The sequence below is a fragment of the Cydia strobilella genome, chromosome 9 (assembly GCF_947568885.1).
Source record: "Cydia strobilella chromosome 9, ilCydStro3.1, whole genome shotgun sequence".
Lineage (NCBI taxonomy): Eukaryota > Metazoa > Arthropoda > Insecta > Lepidoptera > Tortricidae > Cydia > Cydia strobilella.
In genome coordinates, this window is record NC_086049.1 from 7,624,221 (window position 1) to 7,643,328 (window position 19,108).

General features: G+C 36.4%; 2 protein-coding genes across 2 annotated transcripts; both read left to right on the top strand.

Moving 5' to 3' along the window:
* The first annotated feature begins 2,026 nt into the window (after positions 1–2,026).
* LOC134744194 (lysosomal-associated transmembrane protein 4B-like) lies at positions 2,027–9,850 on the top strand. Its single transcript, XM_063677914.1, has 4 exons — positions 2,027–2,247; positions 3,422–3,498; positions 6,333–6,495; positions 6,995–9,850. Exons 1-4 carry the CDS (start codon positions 2,073–2,075, stop codon positions 7,093–7,095), a joined length of 516 nt encoding a protein of 171 aa, XP_063533984.1. The 5' UTR covers positions 2,027–2,072; the 3' UTR covers positions 7,096–9,850.
* Positions 9,851–11,485: 1,635 nt separating this feature from the next.
* On the top strand, positions 11,486–17,556 carry LOC134743890 (L-xylulose reductase-like). Its single transcript, XM_063677522.1, has 5 exons — positions 11,486–11,633; positions 12,272–12,524; positions 13,529–13,643; positions 16,499–16,701; positions 17,405–17,556. Exons 1-5 carry the CDS (start codon positions 11,582–11,584, stop codon positions 17,514–17,516), a joined length of 735 nt encoding a protein of 244 aa, XP_063533592.1. The 5' UTR covers positions 11,486–11,581; the 3' UTR covers positions 17,517–17,556.
* The last annotated feature ends 1,552 nt before the right edge of the window (positions 17,557–19,108 follow it).

A 19,108-nucleotide genomic window follows, 5' to 3' on the forward strand; every position in this document is an offset into this window, starting at 1 on the left:
TATTTATTTATTACGGAAAAAAATTACTATAATAAAATAAACTCAATGTACGCCTCAACTTAGTACATACCAAGCTCTAGCTATAAATCTTAATCTGTCGAATTGACTTAGGTACTTATTTGTAAGAAACCAGATAAAATACAAATTAACTAATTGAGGCTTGTAAAGTATAATGCATAAGGGAATATATTTTTATTATAATTTACGACCTCCACTAAACGCATTATCTACTCATACTCAAACGACAAAATATCTACAAAAGATACACAAATACGAGTATAGCGCCAACCGCGCGCCTCTGGGCTGTAGCTTATTCTTTGAACCTCATTGTGGTGCAGCGGACGAAATTCACGTACGATCGCAGTGAGCGGGGTGCGGGTACAGAGACGCTGAGACGCTCAAGGACACATCAGCGACTATCGTCTTAAGCTATAGTGCTAATATTGATAACCCGAGCAAGCTAAATATTTCAAAATTGAACCACGAGCGTAGCAAGTGGTTTGAAAAATGGAATCTTGATGAGCGTTGCGAGGGTTTCAAGGCACGAGGGTTAAACAAATTTTGCCTATCAAACAAAATATGAAACAAATCGATTCTAAATTAATGTTATTAAATATTTATCATTCAAAATCATCATTTAAAAGTCTATTCTACCAGCAAACATAAGAAAATTACTCAACATTTGCATTTGATTACTTTGCCTCACATGTGAATAAAATGTAATTTTCTTATCAGTTTTTGAACAATCAAGCGAGCCTCACTGACTCACGCTAGACCGGGCCGGGCCCGGGCCGAGGCGTCCGACATGTTATTTTCTATGACGGCTGATCGGTGATCACGTGGTGATTTCCATAGGAAACGAAGCGCCGGGAGCTCCGGCCCGGCCCCGGCCCGATCTAGCGTGAGACATCTTTTATCAGCTGGTGTGGTGACTGGTGAAAAAATATTTTTGACACGATTTATTTTTAAATTAATGTAGGTAAGTATCAATTTGTTGTGTACATACGTATCCTTCATATACTATACTATAAATATATACAGCCTGTGACCTGTGTGTACTTTTTGTTTTATTACAATGTCATAATGATTACCTACATACAAATACCTACCTATTGTGTTCCAATTATAACTCAATTAATGGTATCGTCTACTAGGTAATAACTCATGTGATTGCATTATTTCACATAGTAGAATCGTTTTATTATGTACGTCAGATAGATAACTACACCATAGCAAACGAGTCAGACAAGGTGAGATACCTACCCGTTTTAGATGCTCTCAAAATATTTGGAGCCCACATGCTCGCACGTTTTTTTTTTAGTGCGGAAACCGAATCATGCCGCCTACGCCTCGTAAACGTTAATACTAATATTATAATTCCGAAGGTATCGATTTGTCTTATATTTAGTATCTTTCTTAACGCAAAATTGCAGTTTTTGTATTGATTTTTTGGACATTTAGATGCCACGAAAAAATCACTCGGAAACATGACTATATTTGCAAGGCAGACTCTATAAGCAAAACCGCAAAAGGTTAAAGTTAGCTTAATAGAAAAAAATACATGTCTAATTTTCACTTATTTTCAATTGTTATCTTCTTTCTTCTTCTTCGTCTTATTTTAAGTGTATTATATCGTTACCCTGCATACTACTTTAGTACTATAGCAGTATAATTTTAGCATAAAATAGCTACTGCAAATCAAATAGTTCATCGTTTTCATTGTTAAAATCATCATACTTGAACATACAAACTATAAAGACCTCCCCAACGAATCTTCTCAATACCAGTCATGAGCTGCCTCATTCAACGTTTCCACGTGTGATCTTGATCGTTTCACCTTCTTCGAGGTTTTTTTACACTACGTTTTGATCCCACAAACGGGACTTTGCTGCCACTCAATAATTTTTCTGTTGCTCTAAGGATCTCATAACTCCATTGTTGAAATAGCACATTGACGTAGGTAAGTAAAGAAAATGAATGGCTAAATTATAAAACATATTTTCTCTTTTTTCAGCAGTATTGTGGCACTAAACATTTGCTGCCATCAGCAACTACATTGAAACAGGAGAAAGATGAAACGGTTATCGAGATGCTGCTGCTGCTGCAACGTGCGGGACGGGTCCATCGTGGTGGGCGTGCTGGGCATCCTGCTGTCCATCGCAACCATCATCTTCATCTGGCTGGCTCCGAGCCACCTTGTCTCCTTCAAATCCTACTTCTTTGAAGAACAGGATAAACAGTACAGTAGTAAGTCGTCTGTAGCTATCAAATAAACGGTAAAATCTTACATTGACTAATATGCAGTATAGTTTCCCTAATAATATGATTGCTCTGAATTTAAGGATACATAATCTCATTCGTGAAATTTACTTCTGACCTGATACAAAATAGTACAGTTCGATGCTAGTGCGGAAAGCGTTTTTTAATACAGTTGCGAAAAAATAAGAAAAGCAACAAGTAAGGAACGGAATTCGAAACTTTTATATTATTAATTCTGTGACATCATTGACATTGACATTATGAAGAAGTGTTTTTCTAGCTTTTATTCGACTAGAATAGATTTTGTTATATTATTGAACCCACTTCAATGAAAGTTTTTTTTTCAAATGCATGTTCAATAAGACAGAAACAATTGTAAATATTAAAACATTGTACTATTATTACCGAAATATCGTTATTTATGATTATTTGTGTATCGTATATTTATAAAAACAATATCGAATGTTGCCTTTGGAAACTTAAAACATTCTTGCAGTAAGAAAATACGCCTCTTCTTTGACAGGCGTTCCGTTCCAATTAAAACAACTTATTAAGAACGGTTTTTCAACATTAAAAAATAAACGTGTTATAATACTTATAATGATGAAGAGGTAAGTAATAAAATATGAAATATGCATATTTTTCGTATTCTTACATTAACAGCTTAGGTTTTTATGTTGATTACGACGTTTAAATGAAACTAATATTAACACTCATCAATAAGTAGTCATGAATTGGAACAAGTAAAAATTTAAAAAAATTGGAAAAGTAAAAAGCACTAGTTCGCGAAAACCAACTTTCCGCACGCTAAACAGCCACGAAAAGTAGCACTTTTTGAGCAACTGTATTAAAAGACATTTTCTATGTTCGCGGTAACACAGAAAACAGAGTACCTACCTATCTAACAAATAGTATTTATAATACATACATTATATTATGTATGAATATTTTTTTATACTTCCAACCCTCCCGATTAGGCTCTCCTCCTAGGCCGACCATTCCGTGGCTAGTTTAGATTTAGACCACCTCTGTGGGTGCGTCGTACATGGCCTGCCCAGTCCCAGTTTAGGCTGGCGGTTTAGTCCCCAACGTCGATGACGTTAAAAAAAACGCTTAACCAATCTACACGACTTAACACTTTTCAATGTTATTTCTTTTACAGTTTCAAAAATCATTATGACCATCAGTTTATGCTTCACGATACTGATATGCAGTGCCCTCATCATAGCAATCAAAAAGGTTGGTTACTTATTCAAGAATTTGAAAAACATAAGAGCAGGGGCCCATTTCTCGAACGGTATGAGGTATGAGTCTAATATTATTAGTGTGTTGCCATGGTAAAACCATACGACTTGACAGTTCGTAGACTAATAACATTAGTTTAATATTCGTACCGTTCGAGAAATGAGCCCCAGATACCTACGTCACTATTACACTAATATATTAGAGCAGTTATGTCATATCACATTATTATTAGTGTGATAGTGAAAAATGGAATTCCGTTAGTATATTTTTAGTGTAAGATTAATGAAAATGAACACTGATTATACACACCATCTGCTAGACAATTGGTCGACGAACGCAATAAATGAACGAAATATCGTGAACGTGCTGTTATGGTATGCGTGTAGTGGTGTATCTGTTATTACATCTGTTAGGTACATATATCTTTAATGTATGTGGTGACTATACCAATAGTTGTTTTAATCCTTTTAGATTTTTCTTTTAGTCTTAACTGTAAAAATGCAGAAACATATTTGATTCATTTTTCATCTTATCTTTTTTCTTACCAACACGCTACCTACTCATAAAGAGATCTAATTCGGTGAGTAAGCAAAATATCTCCCTACGCAAGCGGCTCAATCTGAAGGTCTCTGTACGGAATTATCTGCATGATTTAATTTATTGTTATCCTAAATTTCTAAAAGAGACATGTAAGAATACTAGTATAAGGTACAATGGGGCTGGCATAATCATGTAATTGGTTTAAGTCCCTCAATAATAAATAGAAAAAAAAAACTAAAAGTAGTATAATTACTTAACTCATGTTAGAGTGACACGGGGACAGTGAGACAGGGCGGCGCACCCATAAAAGGGGGTACCAAATGCGAATTACTGTAAATCTCATCAAAATAGAGTCACTAAAAACAGTGAAAACAGCTAGATGTTTCGACCCTTACGACTGATGGGGTGGGTCATCATTAGATTTAAATTTCACATATTAGTAATGGCTGACCACTAGAAAATAATGCCCATTTCAATAGGCACATTTCTAATTGAATGGTGTAATTATTTTTTATAAAGTCGTTATGCAACTGTCGCAGCCATTTGGTTAAATTAGCCAGCTAATTAGACGCCTAGGCTGTTCCCACGACACAAACAAAACTAAACCCACAGACCATAAAAATTATATTCTGAAAACCAACTTTGTGAGTAGCAAAAAAGCGCAAAATTCAAAATTGGTATGGAAGATGGAACCTTCGCGCCTACAATTTTAAAATTTTCCACCTCTGAAATTCTGACAAAGTTGGTTTGCCAGAGTATAATAAGCATGGCAACTCGCATAGCGGTTTAGAGCTACCTACATTGTACTTAAGTGGATCAAAATGATCAAATCGTACTAGTTTTGATGAAGTCTTTAAAAATCTGTGCGGCATCGCATTTGGTGCCCCTTTTTTACGAGACAAAAGAGTGGATCTCAATAAATACCTCTAGGTATATTTTATATCATAGTAATCATTGATGTACCTACAAAATGTTACTTTATTTAAAAAAAATTGTTTTTGGCAAACATTTCATTTTTGGTCAAGCTTTTATCGTTCCACAGGTCCTTTTCTTTCCACAAGTCACTAATACTCGACAACTCTAAAAACCCCAAACATAATTAGGTTGCGTTGTTTTATCACAGAGTTCCTATGGCCAGCTCCTGTCTCCATCATCAGATCAGCTCGATGGTACTATAATATTGCATTGTCACCTGACTTACATATGTACCCTACGCAAATTATCAGCTTCATTGAAAGTCGGGAAGTGGGTCAAATTTAACTTGCAAGATTTGACCCGTACATACATACATACATACTTAGGTAAAGCCTGACCAGGAATATATGATCACGCGCCATGTTGCGGAATTTCCGTGGAACTAATTTTTCATACATTACTTAACTGTCACCCTATATATGAAAATAACAGCGCCCACTTGACAATGATCATATATTACTGGTCAGGCTTTACATTGCAAATTAAATAAAATCTTGTAATAATAACATCAAAATTTGTCGTTTGCCTGCCTGTGTGAATATCTAATAATTATTTGTTATACAAGGGTGCAAAGTTGTATTTTACCCGCGAGTGTGGAATTGATACACGAGCAAGCGAAAGGATTCTATAATTGAACCACGAGCGTAGCGAGTGGTTCTAAAATAGAATCCTGAGCGTAGCGAGTGTCTCAACACACGAGAAGTAAAATACATTTGCACCCGTGTGTAACACAAAACTTTTCCCCTCACTATAGCGAGGAAAGTGCAACATTTACAGGCGTTAGATCATCTTCATCACTGGAATCATTAATTTTTTTACGATAACACGATATTATAACAGAAAACTGGAAGTTGTGCATTTTTACGTGTCGGAGCCGGTGAGAAAAATTTTGTTGACAATGTTGACATTTCTGACGATGCGTTTTGAAATTGCATCGACTCAACTTGTGCGTTCAGAATTACATTCAACATCATTTAAAAAAACAAATGTTTCTTAAGGAATTTTAGGTTTATGACTTAAAATCATTAAATAAAGCCAAATTTGGTATTTTTTATTAAATTCTCAAACCATTTATTTAATGATAATTAATATCGAACGAACCATTATTATGAGCGTTTTACGTTTTGTTATCTGTCAAAAGCTACTTAAACACGCTCCATCCAAGGTCAAATTACTTTCCCCACTAGTGGATAAAATGCGTTTTTCCCCGCTTGTTTTAAAGGATAAAAGACGGCTTTCCGAGCTAGTGAGGGGAAAAGTTTGTTTTGTTTCTTGTAATATAAAGTTACCTAACATAACTTTTTACCTTTCAGCGACGTTCATGGCTGATGCTCCCGTTCGTGGTACTTGGACTGGTGCTGGCCATTGGGCTGCTCATCAGCATTCTGCACACATCCATCGTTCTTTACACGGACGATAAAGAGGATTACACCATCTTAGCCACCTGCATACTAGTGGGCGGCTTGATCTATCTAAGTAAGGCTGTTTTTCTCTATCCTTTTCTTGCAACCTCATGGTTAAAAGACTTCCCCACAGATTTCTACATTTCTACTCGACAATAACCGGTGATACGCTGTGTGAAGTTTCCAACGATGTGCTGCGAGCTTGATCAAGTTCTTGATAAATCCAAATCTTGTCTAACAGTCCCCAGTATTATAATACCTACCTATACAAATAAGATTACGATTCCCTACACTTTAACGAAAGTTAATAAGAAAAATGCACCAGAGTTCCCTATTTGTATTTACCTACCTTCCTAAAAAAATTTGGCTGTTTCATACATTTTGGCTGGTCCATTTTGTATGGGAAGGTAAATTTTTTTTCGCTATTTCGGGGTTGGTCCCATAGTAAAAGTTGCTCAGTATAATCCCAAAACCTCCCTGGCAACGGGAATGCACTTATTTTTTAGCCATCCTGTATTTATAAAGTAATAAAAAATAGACAGATTACTCCTAATGTTTTTATTTCTTTGCAGTTCTATATTTGTACCTGTGGGTGGTAGTATTCAGCCATTACCTGGACACACGTGACGAGGAAGAGCGAGGACGGTACAGCAAAAGCCCTTACAGACGATAGAAACGAACAACAACCCATTGATGTACAAGACTAAAATAATTTAAGGCGCCTAACACCTCCAGTGACCTAGTCACATTGAACGGGCAACTAAGCAGTTATGGTGTTCCGTTAATGTGCTCATCATACTATATAATACATATAGGTATACAGCTAAGAGAAAATAGTTATGTAGCAATCAAACACTCCCAAGATCTTTAGACGGGCACATCTGCGAAACGCTGTGAATACTCTATTTCTAGCAAGACTTATTAGCTAGTCGCGGTGCTGCCGCGTACCTTTTTTTTACTTTTTAATCTGCCAGAATCTAGTCCCGTTCGCATCTGTATGGAGGCTGCATTTGAACGTGTTTAAAAAAATGTAGGTACATTCAAAAAAGTTGGATGTCTCAGTCTCATATGTACGTTTGGTTTGGTCAAAACCAACTTTTTCAGATGTTCTGTTTCATATGCCAAGATGAATCTGATTGGTATTGGGCATACAAAATGTATGCTTAAATGTGTATTGCATATTAAGTATGTCTAATATTATATTATACATTACTAATGATTAACTGTCGAATAAAACTCTCAACTCGAATGGCTCTTTTAGGATACAACTTTGGAAGCGCTAAAATACTAAAAAATAATATTATTGCAAAAAACACTAAAAATATATATTATAGATATGTATTTTTTTTGCGTGACATTAGAAACATTTAAAAACACATACGTGTAAGATTTTTAGACTAGAATAAGACTGGTTAGTTCTATTCATGCCTAAAAAACTTAGATAGATTAGACTCTAAAATTTAGATGCACCAAAACTGTAGGTACTCTTTATTTGTAAGATGTGTCAGTAAAAGTATATAATCAATAATAGAAAAAGGTGTCTAAAGGTCCAATTCGAGTCCACCTATCTCAAAAGTAGCTACATAATGAATTTATCATATGGTAGCGCCGTCAACTTCTGCCACATTCTCAGGCCCCGAAGAGATATAGATCAGACTTTCCTGCAGAAAAATGTTTAAGCAAAATGTGATTGTTTTAGACTTAAATATACATATGTATGTAGGATGGAGTCCAAAAATTAAACCCACTATCACTTTTTGATTTATATTTGCTTTTTAACTATTACAGCTCAATTTTAGTTACACCACCATTCGCCATCTTTCTTTTCCATCCCTCCTCTCACTCCCTTACACGCTAACAGTTGCGTTCAGGTAAAATAATGTTACAACCAAAATAAAATACAAAATAGACTCCTACATGTATACTCTTTATTATTGTATACTTATACTATCGCATAATCGAAAAAAATGAAATGACCGACAACATTTCATTTTTAGCAAGTTATTCTTAAACTTTTTATTTTTGTGTAATACACCACCTATATCAGCCGTAGAAGCCAATAAAAACCAGTTTGACTTTAGAGTTTATTGCGAGAGAATACGGTAATGAGTTGAATGAGTTCACTGATGGCTGTTATACGTGGGCATAGAGAAACGAGCTTACCTTTTACTGTATGGGGTGGGGCTATACAGCCATTAAAAAGTGCCTTATTGTAGCATAAGAGCAAAGTTGAATATTTAACAGATTAGTCCAATAATTACGCTTTTACGAGATGTACCTAATGTATCTATTGGGTATGTCAGGCATATATAAGAATTAAAAGCAACGACAACACAGTTTAGAAAAAAATATGAACTTATTGCCAAAATGATTTTCCTATTTGGCAAATAATCATTGTATATTGTTACCGCCAGTGCCAGTCATGTTCACAGTCAACATGTTTAATAAAGTTACACTCAGGCTACTGCGACTACTGGGCATGTACTTGTAGGTATGAATCGTAGCTATCGTAAGTCAGTCCTCGCAGTATGAATATCGCCATACTTAAATTTTTACGAAAAAATATTACATCTATTATTATATACATACTTACATAATTGTTGCAAAAGAGTTAACCTATTAAAAACGCAAATAAAATACTCATGATAGATCTGTAATTTTATGTAACTTATAGGCATTATAGGAATTGAATGCTACATTAAATATATTCAATTCAATCCAATTCAATTCAATTATTTATTCATAAAATTTTACATTTTATGTAAGTTGCATATTAGCGCAAATATTTTGTAGTCAATTATTTTTAAATTTAATGTATGTTCGAATATACCTACTGAAGCGAAATATTTTTTTGCGAATAAGTAAAAATAATGTATAATGACTGACAGTGACAGTCGATACTCTAGTATTTTTATAAAATGATATTATAAATTATAAACTGACGTGTTTGATTGTTTTTTATTATTATTTAAACAGTAAGAGAATATGCTATCATGATCATAATGTGCAACACATAATAAGACCTACTTACGTATATTAAACGCACAATTTAAATTAGTCCCCAGGTAGCAAAATGACGTAAAATGACGTCAGCGACGTCATAATGACGGCATTATTACGTCATTACGACGTCGCTGACGTCATTTGACGTCCTTTTGCTACCTGGGTCGTGATTTTATGAAACTTGTATAATATGTATAAATAAACTGGATATACATTAAACAAGTTCTATGAACTTTGAAGAATGCTAATCATAGTTATGAATGTTCTGATTTTATGATCTGGGTATAACATCATTAATTTTTACAGAATATTATAAATAGTATCTAATTTATATTTCTAAAGATACATAATAACTTATTTCTTTGTTTATTAAGTATTTAACATAATAAAGTACAATTTTAATAAACGTTGTAATAAATGCTTAAGTTATATTGTTTTATTTAGGTATCTCTCTATTCGCACTTAAACTATCGTGAGACATATTTCAAAATATTTATCAGTACGGTTTTTACTCACTATTATTTTTAGTCGCTTTTGGCCAAAAAGCCAAAAGCGACTAAAAATAATAGTGAGTAAAAACCGTACTGATAAATATCTCTCTATTCTATATTACTTTTTCATTTCAAAGACGTCACGTACGCGTATAAATGACTTCCTGCCTAACTCCTGAAACCTAAAGAACTCGTATAGACCAAGTAGGTATATTGACAGTATTAAAAGCTTATTTGCAAAAATTATTTGATGCTGACATATTTATTTTAAAATATGAATAAGAAGGCAACCTCCAATGAAATTAAAAGTGAAACCAAAGGTCTTTATTTTCAACTCGCACTCAAATTGGTTCATCGGTTTAGGATGTAGGACACCTCAGAAACACACATACACATTATATTTGTTAAACTAAAACTTGCACCTATACACAAATCCGGCTCGAAGGACCACTTCATTCGCAACAGTCAAAATTCAAAATACGCACAGTGGTTTGAAATTGTCGCAAGACAGAACTTAAATGTATTTTTTAAGGTATTAAGTTAAATTTAGTTGGTGTTTATTTTAAATTATTTATTTGTAGTTTCAGGGTTTATTCATTTTATGCTTATTTTAATCCTAATTAGTATACAGTGTGGAAAGAATGAATGGGCCCTGGAGGGAAAGGACCTCAAAAACTTATTAAGTTAGCTCATTTTGCTTAAAGGAAACATTTAAACTATCGTGAGACATATTAACTTAACTAACTTAGCGGTTTCACTCACGTATTTTTAGTCACTCGTGCGACATGTTTCGGAGAGCCTAGGTCTCCATTTTCAAGCACTAACAGTGCCTGAGTGAGTAGCGGTCACGACGGGTGGGCGCCACGTACTGCGGCGCGCCGCGAGGAAATATTCTTTTATTTTTTCCAATTTTGCTTGTCTAAAAATATTTTTGAATACTAAATATTCGTTTTTATGGATATTTTGTACGACAGACGAGTGTAAGGCCTAATGTTTCTTGGAGAAATGTTATCTATAACATTGACTGTATCGAATTGTAGAATAAAAGAGCGAGTGTTTATTGTTAGGGTTCCGTATCTCAAAAGCAAAAAACGGAACCCTTATGGGATCACTCGTGCGTCTGTCTGTTTTAATTTTTAGTCGGTACGATTCCCGGGTGAAACAAGCGAATTTCAAAAAATCTTTAAATGCAGTTTTGTTTCTTTTTAAAAATAAAACAATGTTTCCTTTGAGCAAAATGAGCTAACTTAGGGTTTAAAGGCACTTTCCCTCCAGTGCCCATTCATTCTTTCCACACTATATAATAATAATTCTTAATATATTATTATATACTATATACTTACCTATATAATTATTGCAAGTACCTATATAATGCTTAATTGTAAATTATTTGCCAATTAGTACGAACGATCACACGATCACATATTATCTGGTGAACTTTGACATGGGTTCGTACAAACGAAACGATAAAATGGTTGACATTAACATTCAGCAGCAAAACACCATAAAATTACTTAATATCCACCACTTTTAACTTGTTTGTGCGTGTCATAATTATTTCGCATTTACATTATATTATCGTAGGTTTAGCTCCCGGCTCAGTACGGAAAGTGGTGTCCGCGTCTGTGGTAGTGTCGATTTGGTTATTGATATTCTTTTAACAAAATGGAAATTTCTTTCAAAAATAAGCGAGTTCTAGTCACAGGCGCCGGTCAAGGTAAACATTATGTTTTATCTATGATTTATTTTACAGTTTGATAAAAACATGAAATACACTGTTAACGAACGATACGATATGTACTACCTAATTGTGTATGGTAATGGGACAACTAGATAAATGTGATAACTATAGTTGCAGTGTCCAGTGCCCTGCAGTTGTTCTTAGGTAATCTGTATTTCATATGCATCTTTAGTTTGACTAAGCCATGACCAGTTAAAATGATGAGTGAAAGATAGCATGGTAGAGTCATTAAAATTAATAAAAATATTTCAAAAACTATTAAACTAAGCTATATATATCTTTAAGTTTAGACTTAAACCAAGCTAACTTGGCAGCGATTTTGATGGCACAGACTGTCCAGGTGTTATATTAAACGTCATAATTTAATAGAAATGCTATCAAAATTGGTGCCAACTTAGCTTGGTCTAACTCTATCTGTGTGCTGTTATAGAGTTTGTTTAATCTAACTTGTCTGCACTGACTTTGACGGAAAAAATTGAAAGAGTTCCACTATAATGTCATATGTTTATAAGAATTTGACGTTTAAAGGTAACACTTCCACACTTCGTCACTGCAAATTGTCTTGTGCAGATTGCAGAGTTAGCTTGGTCTGTCATTCAGTTTTAAATCTTTAGGTATCGGTAGAGGAATAGCCGTCGAGTTATGGCGCGCCGGTGCCGAAGTGATAGCCATCTCCCGCACCAAGTCCTATCTGGACTCGCTCCAGAAGGAGTACCCCTCCATCACGACCGTGACCTTGGATTTAGCCAACTGGGAGCAGTCTCGCAAGGTGCTGGAAACTCTGGGCCACTTCGACTGTCTAGTGAATAACGCGGCGCTCGGACTGACTGAGGACTTCCTTACCACTACTCCTGAGAATTTCGACCTGTTAGTACACCTTGTACTCGTACCTATTTGTACTTTGTACCTACTTATTTAATTTTAGCAGCCATAATACCTACGTGTAAGCAGGTACCTACTTATCTACATCTCGAGTGCCAATACGGATTTATGAATTGCTTGTAGATATCACCTTTATAATATGTACTTATGTACAGTTTGCAAAGTTATTAGCTCAGCATCTCTGCATACAAATATGTATGTATGCACACCTGCGTTGTGTGCTAAGCTAATTGGTTTGCTGACTGTACCGAAATATGTTAAGATACCAGATTAATTTTAAGTAGGTACTTCCTTACATACCTACTAGATATTACGGTTGCAACATGAGACTAGTTATCTAGGGTATTCAAGGCACGGACTTAATGTAATGTAACTGAGGTACGTAGAGATAATCGTCCTTGAAGCATTAACTTAACATGCTTTAAGAAGTAAATTTAATAGATACACCTGTCTCCTAGACATAATTCAGTCAACAGTTATTCTGACCGGTTTATCAAGGTGGACTATTTTTAACCGCTTAATATATCTTGTCTTATCAAAACATTACTTATTATTTATTCTAGTATTTTGCAAGTACCGACGCTCACTTCTTAATTTCTACAATTTCATGTCGGACTGTATCTAGGGCTGCCATCTCTAAATTCGCCGAACCCGGACAAAGACCCGGACATTTGGCGTATAAGCATAAGCGAGGGACGAATGTCGCTCTCACACGCGGCATGCGACTTTACGGAGAGTTGTGCTAGCCCTGCTGGTAAAACTTCTTTACATACTGTAATATCTTTTTCTTCTTCCTAAAGCTCGCTCCAGACTACGCGGCGCGAAGCCGCGAACGCGAGTGTGGAGTCGATTTCGCTGATTAGCGAACTAGACTCCAGACTCGCGTTCGCGGCTTCGCGCCGCGATTCGCGCACGAGTGTGGAGGGCCCTTAACGTTGTTCCGGTTCTTAATAGACTGTGTAATTAAACCTACTTTAATGTATTTTCAGCCTAATGAACGTGAACGTAAAATCCGTCTTAAACGTGAGCCAAGTAGTCGCAAAGAAAATGATAGACGCTAAAACTGGTGGTTCCATAGTCAACATTTCCTCACAAGCGTCCAAAGTAAGTATTCACACACACAAGACGAAATCACGTGACCGCTTCTCCATACAAAAATACCATTTTCCTCTCTGGATATTTCCATTATAGAAAATGATTTTACACAATTTGACGTAGGTATAGTCCGACAAGAAATTGTAGAAATTAAAAAGTGGCAATACTGAAGTGTTGTCCCTTTCAAATCAATCTAAGAAAACAGGACGACTATACAGTATTGCCACTTTTCTACAATTTCTTGGCGGCCTATGTTAACCACAGCTATGCTCCTTCGTTTAATATTTTTCGATGTTTTAATTATTTTAAGTTAGAAGCTTTTCAAAAGTCTGGAATTTGTTTTTCGATCCTAACCCTTAAGCCCGCTCCAGACTACGCGGCGCGAAGCCGCGAACGCGAGTGTGGAGTCGATTTCGCTGATCAGCGAACTAGACTCCAAACTCGTGCTAGCGGCTTCGCGCCGAGATTCGCACTCGAGTGTGGAGGGTGCTTTATAATAATCAAAAATCGAAAAAAGTCAAACGAACGGGCATAATGATTGGACTACAGCTTATAAACTGAAATAAATGTCATATACGAATAGTCATACTTGTTATGAACAAAATGCTGCACTTCATGATAAAAGCAAGCCGCTTTGCACAGTGATAGTAGGGACCAAACTGAGCGATTTGACCCGCAGCAGCGGCAGTTTCACCCCTTAGGAACAGAAATGGCGCCACTTCTGTAAAAATATTTCAAAAAATTCTACAAGCTAAACCAATGAATCGATTTAAATATTTAATATCTCAAATGAAAGCTCATTATATACATTACTTTAAAAAAAATACTTAAAAAATATATACTGAATACTTTCGACAAAAAACGGCATCTTAAGTTTTTTTTTTACTCGATTGATAGTTTTTACTTGATTTCTCAAAAAAAATGTATGGAGTATGAATAGTTTAATGCATGTATATATTACAAAAAAAATAACAAGTGTTATAAAAAAACCGACACCGATATCTCTCATACTTCACGAAATATGAAAGTTTGAATGCGAGTGTAAATTTCTTCAAATATATTTCAAAAAATTCTACAAGCTAAACTATTTGACCGATTTCAATGTTTAACATCTCAAATAAAAGCTGATTATATACATTACTTATAAAAAAATATTCAAAAACATATACTGAATACTTTTGTCAAAAAACGGCATCTTCAGTTTTTTTTTCTTACTCGATTGATAGTTTTTACTTGATTTCATAAAAAAATATTATGGAACATGAATAGTTTAATATTACTGAGTATGTAAAAAGTATTACAAAAAAAACCCGACACCGATACCTTTCATTCTTCACGAAATATTTAAGTTCAATTATGCACGCTCTTACAAATAAATTTAATTAAAAGAAATCTTCAACCGCAGTAAGTGCACTAATTTTAATATGAAATGTGTCATATGAAAAGAAATCACCCAATTTATTTTAATAAATAAAAAATCATAAATAAAACTGAATAATATTTTTTCGTGGTGCTGAATTACAAAAAAATATAACAAATCTAAAATTAGAAATTATTTTTATTTAAAGTGACTACATTTGTAAACAAAAAACTTAAATGTCGTCTTCGGGTTCAACGGAAGATGTAGAACTGAATAAGAAAAGTCGTTTTGAGAAGTACTCGTACCGATCATACATGAACTGGTTGCTGTTGAATTATTTTTGTGCCTGTGGATTTACTGTTGAATTATTTTTGTGCCTAGTTGATTACCATTAAACCTATAATTTTGTGCCAGACCCTATAATTTTGCGCCAGACCTATAATCAGTGGTCAGCATGCAAAATAACCCTGGATTAAAAATTACATTAACGTGTTTTTGATTTGTACAGCCACCTTTGCATGATTTACACTGGGCTGTGCATGGTAAACTGACGCGACGACACCCACAACGCATAGTTTCGCGGCCAGATTTGCAGCCACAATGGTCCAAGAGGCTTAATTGCGACCAAATCGCTGTAACTGCCGACCATTCCGGAGTCCAACTCTCTTTTTCCTCAGTCCATCCCCAAGAAGATAGATATGGTATGGACACTTCTGGTTTCAGAGCGTTTCCCCATATATGGCCCGCTTGGTAAGCCGCTCGAAGTGCATGTGTATAGAGAGCAGCTGATGTAGGTGGCAGGCTTGTCAGAAGCCTGTTTTTTGAAGCAAACAAATCTTTGCGAACTTCATTTACGTTTATGTGTTCCGTTTGGCCAAACAATAACACAAATCTAGGGTTACTTTATACTAAAATTAAAATATGTAGGTACACACCTGACAACTGACAAGATCAAAAACTTAAAAGTTGACGTACTCCTATTTTCCCGTCTTTTTATAGTGGCCAGGGAAAGGTAGCTTAATCTGAACGAATTCTCCCAGTACGAAAACCAAATTTGTCCACCTTCGTGGTCAGTCAATGGAGAACTTCGTTCAGGGAACAAATCTGATTTGGCCGAGAAATTAGAACCTGCCAACCCTGCCACCTACATCAGCTGCTCTCTATAAACATGCACTTCGAGCAGCTTACCAAGCTGGCCATATATGGGGAAACGCTCTGAAACCAGAAGTTTCCATACCATGTCCATCTTCTTGGGGATGGACTAAGGAAAAAGAGAGTTGTGCTCCGGAATGGTCGGCAGTTACAGCGATTTGGTCGCAATTAAGCCTCTTGGACCATTGTGGCTGCAAATCTGGCTGCAAAATTATGCGTTGTGGGTGTCGTCGCGTCAGCTTACCATGCACAGCCCAGTGTAAATCATGCAAAGGTGGCTGTACAAATCAAAAGTAAGTTAATGTAATTATCTACTACTCGATTTAACCTATTACGTGCATTACATCAAAAGGCAGCTCTTTGGGGGCACGTTACATACAGCGCGACCAAGGGGGCCATCGACGCGATCACTCGAGTCATGGCTCTTGAGCTGGGCCCTCACAACATCCGCGTCAACGCAGTCAACCCTACGGTCATTATGACGGAGATGGGACGCCTTGGTTGGTCCGACTCGAAAAAGGCTGAGGGCATGCTCTCGAAGATACCTCTTGGAAGGTACTCAATCAAAATTAATAAGTTACACCAATCCTACTATAGTTGGTCAAGCTAATATTGTCAGTAGAAAAAGGCGCGAATTTCAAATTTGGACGATAACCCTTCGCGCCTACATTTTTTAAATTTGCCGTCTTTTTGTACTGACTAGATTTGCTTGACCAACATTAAAGCTTATGTGAAGGTAGATAGGTACGATATTTTTGGCCGAAAACGGTAAAGTCACGCTAGAAAAAAAAGTCAAATTTAAAGTTGACACCTTCGGCTGCGAAGAACCCACATAGCGGTGTGGCGCCGCTGCACCTGCACCGCAAGGGCGGCGTCGTACGTCCGGTCAAGGCAGATTACCAATAACAAGATACTAACAAAATTTCACACCGCGTCTCCTTTCCTTTCCACCTTTCCGAGCGGTGCAGCGGTGCCACACAGCTACGTGGGTTCTTCGCCTTATCTATGTGGTTTTTCTCAAAAAAATAGTATTCTGTCATATCAGGTCCTAGAAGGTTCGAGTTGGGTTCGAGTAACAAAGTGAATTTAATTCTTAGGGCGTGGTTACATCCATCCAGTGGTCCATTCTTGCTTTGGAAGTGAGTTATAACTGCTGGAATAAATGTCTCCGTTTTTTTCCCATCGAAGAAGACTTTCAGGACTATCGTAGTTTAATTCAAATCATTAAGTAGTTTCTAATGATAACGTAACTTTTTAGATTCGGCGAGGTGTCAGACGTAGTCAATGCGGTGTGCTTCCTCTTGAGCGACAAGGCCAGCATGATAAACGGCGTCGAGCTGCCCATCGATGGAGGATTCTTAGCATGTTAGAGCATTGTGTACTTTGTGTACCTATTGTATAAATGAATATTGTTAAAAATGGTTTAATTTGATTACATAATATATGAATATGAATTTCATGTGTAAGACTATTTAATTTGCCATGAAATAACATTACACCTTGGCAATATATGCATAACTATAGTTTAGCCGTTTCTATTTCTGCCAGTAGATAAAAGCAGCAAATTTAAAAAATGTAGGCGCGTTTTTCTACTGACAAAGTTGTGTTGTGGCCAAGTTGTGGCTAAAAAATTAGTGCATTTCCGTTGCTAGGGGAAGTAGGGAAGTTTTGGGATTATACTGAGCAACGGGTATGCGCGCACATACCATTACTATATAGACGTGACATTGTATTGATTTGATGATGAGACTACGTTCTGGACATATCCCATTGAACCAATTCGGTTATTTAAAGGGCCCTCCACACTAATGCGCGAATCACGGCGCGAAGCCACGAACGCGAGTGTGGAGTCGATTTCGCAAATCTGCGACGCTCGCTCCACACTCGCGTTCGCGGCTTCACGCCGCGATTCGCGCATGAGTGTGGAGCGGACTTAATGAAGAAAATGCCTTAATCTCCTAATTGTGATGAATGTGACGTAGTAGAAGACGTGTAACATGTTATAATGGAATGTGTCAGAAATGAAGCTGCTCGGATACAACTGGCTTTTTCAAGCCATAATACCATTTTGATGTCGGGGGCTGCAACAGCGTTCTGGCTGCTCCTCTGTCAGACTCCACAATGGCGCTACTGCAGCTTGTACGAAAGGCTATTATTGCTAATAGAATAAATTAATTGTAAGAACATTGTATTGTTGTTTTCTATGGAGCGACATGTTCACCTCGGTGACAAGCTCTTAAGGGCCCTCCACACTCATGCACGAATCACGGCGCGAAGCCGCGAACGCGAGTGTGGAGTCTAGTTCGCTAATCGGCGAAATCGACTCCACACTCGCGTTAGCGGCTTCGCGCCGAGTAGTCTGGAGCGACCTTTAAATAAAGAGGAAAAAAAAAACTTTTACTATCATTTTACTATGGAATCAACCACGAAATCGCGGAAAAAATTGGCTGTTTCATAAAAAAAAAATCGCGATTTCGTGGTTGGTGCCATAGTAAAAGTTGCTCAATATAATTCCAAAACCTCCCTGGCAACGGCCATGCACTTATTTTTTAGCTACCCTGTATATATATTTATATATGACATTGGCTAATCTAAACATAAAACGCAGTGCACACGAGTGAGACGAGGGTGGTGTGGAACCAGAAAATTGGCGGGAACTAATTTAAAAAATGTAGGCGCAAAGGGATATCGTCCCTTAGAAAATTTGAATTTCGCGCCTTTTTCTAATGACAAGATTTGCTTGATCACTATAAACATATACGCTTTGCTAATTTAAAAAAAATATGACACCAATTTCGACACTGTAAAAAAAGAATATACCTACCTAATCTAAGTTCCCGCCAATTATCTGGTTCCACACCACCCTCGTCTTACTCGTGTGTTCTGTAAACTAATGTGTGCACTGCGCTTTACAAGGGCCTGACACTTTGATAGAGAAATAGTCTTCTGCCCATATATAACC

What these genes read in the sequence shown, in the direction of transcription:
- LOC134743890 (XM_063677522.1), top strand. Translation starts at nt 11,582, where the DNA reads ATGGAAATTTCTTTCAAAAATAAGCGAGTTCTAGTCACAGGCGCCGGT. An exon ending in ACTCCTGAGAATTTCGACCT is followed by an intron (nt 12,525 to 13,528) that starts GTTAGTACACCT and finishes ATGTATTTTCAG; the next exon opens with CCTAATGAACGTGAACGTAA. An exon ending in TTTCCTCACAAGCGTCCAAA is followed by an intron (nt 13,644 to 16,498) that starts GTAAGTATTCAC and finishes TTACATCAAAAG; the next exon opens with GCAGCTCTTTGGGGGCACGT.
- LOC134744194 (XM_063677914.1), top strand. Translation starts at nt 2,073, where the DNA reads ATGAAACGGTTATCGAGATGCTGCTGCTGCTGCAACGTGCGGGACGGG. An exon ending in ACAGGATAAACAGTACAGTA is followed by an intron (nt 2,248 to 3,421) that starts GTAAGTCGTCTG and finishes TTTCTTTTACAG; the next exon opens with TTTCAAAAATCATTATGACC. An exon ending in GGGCGGCTTGATCTATCTAA is followed by an intron (nt 6,496 to 6,994) that starts GTAAGGCTGTTT and finishes ATTTCTTTGCAG; the next exon opens with TTCTATATTTGTACCTGTGG.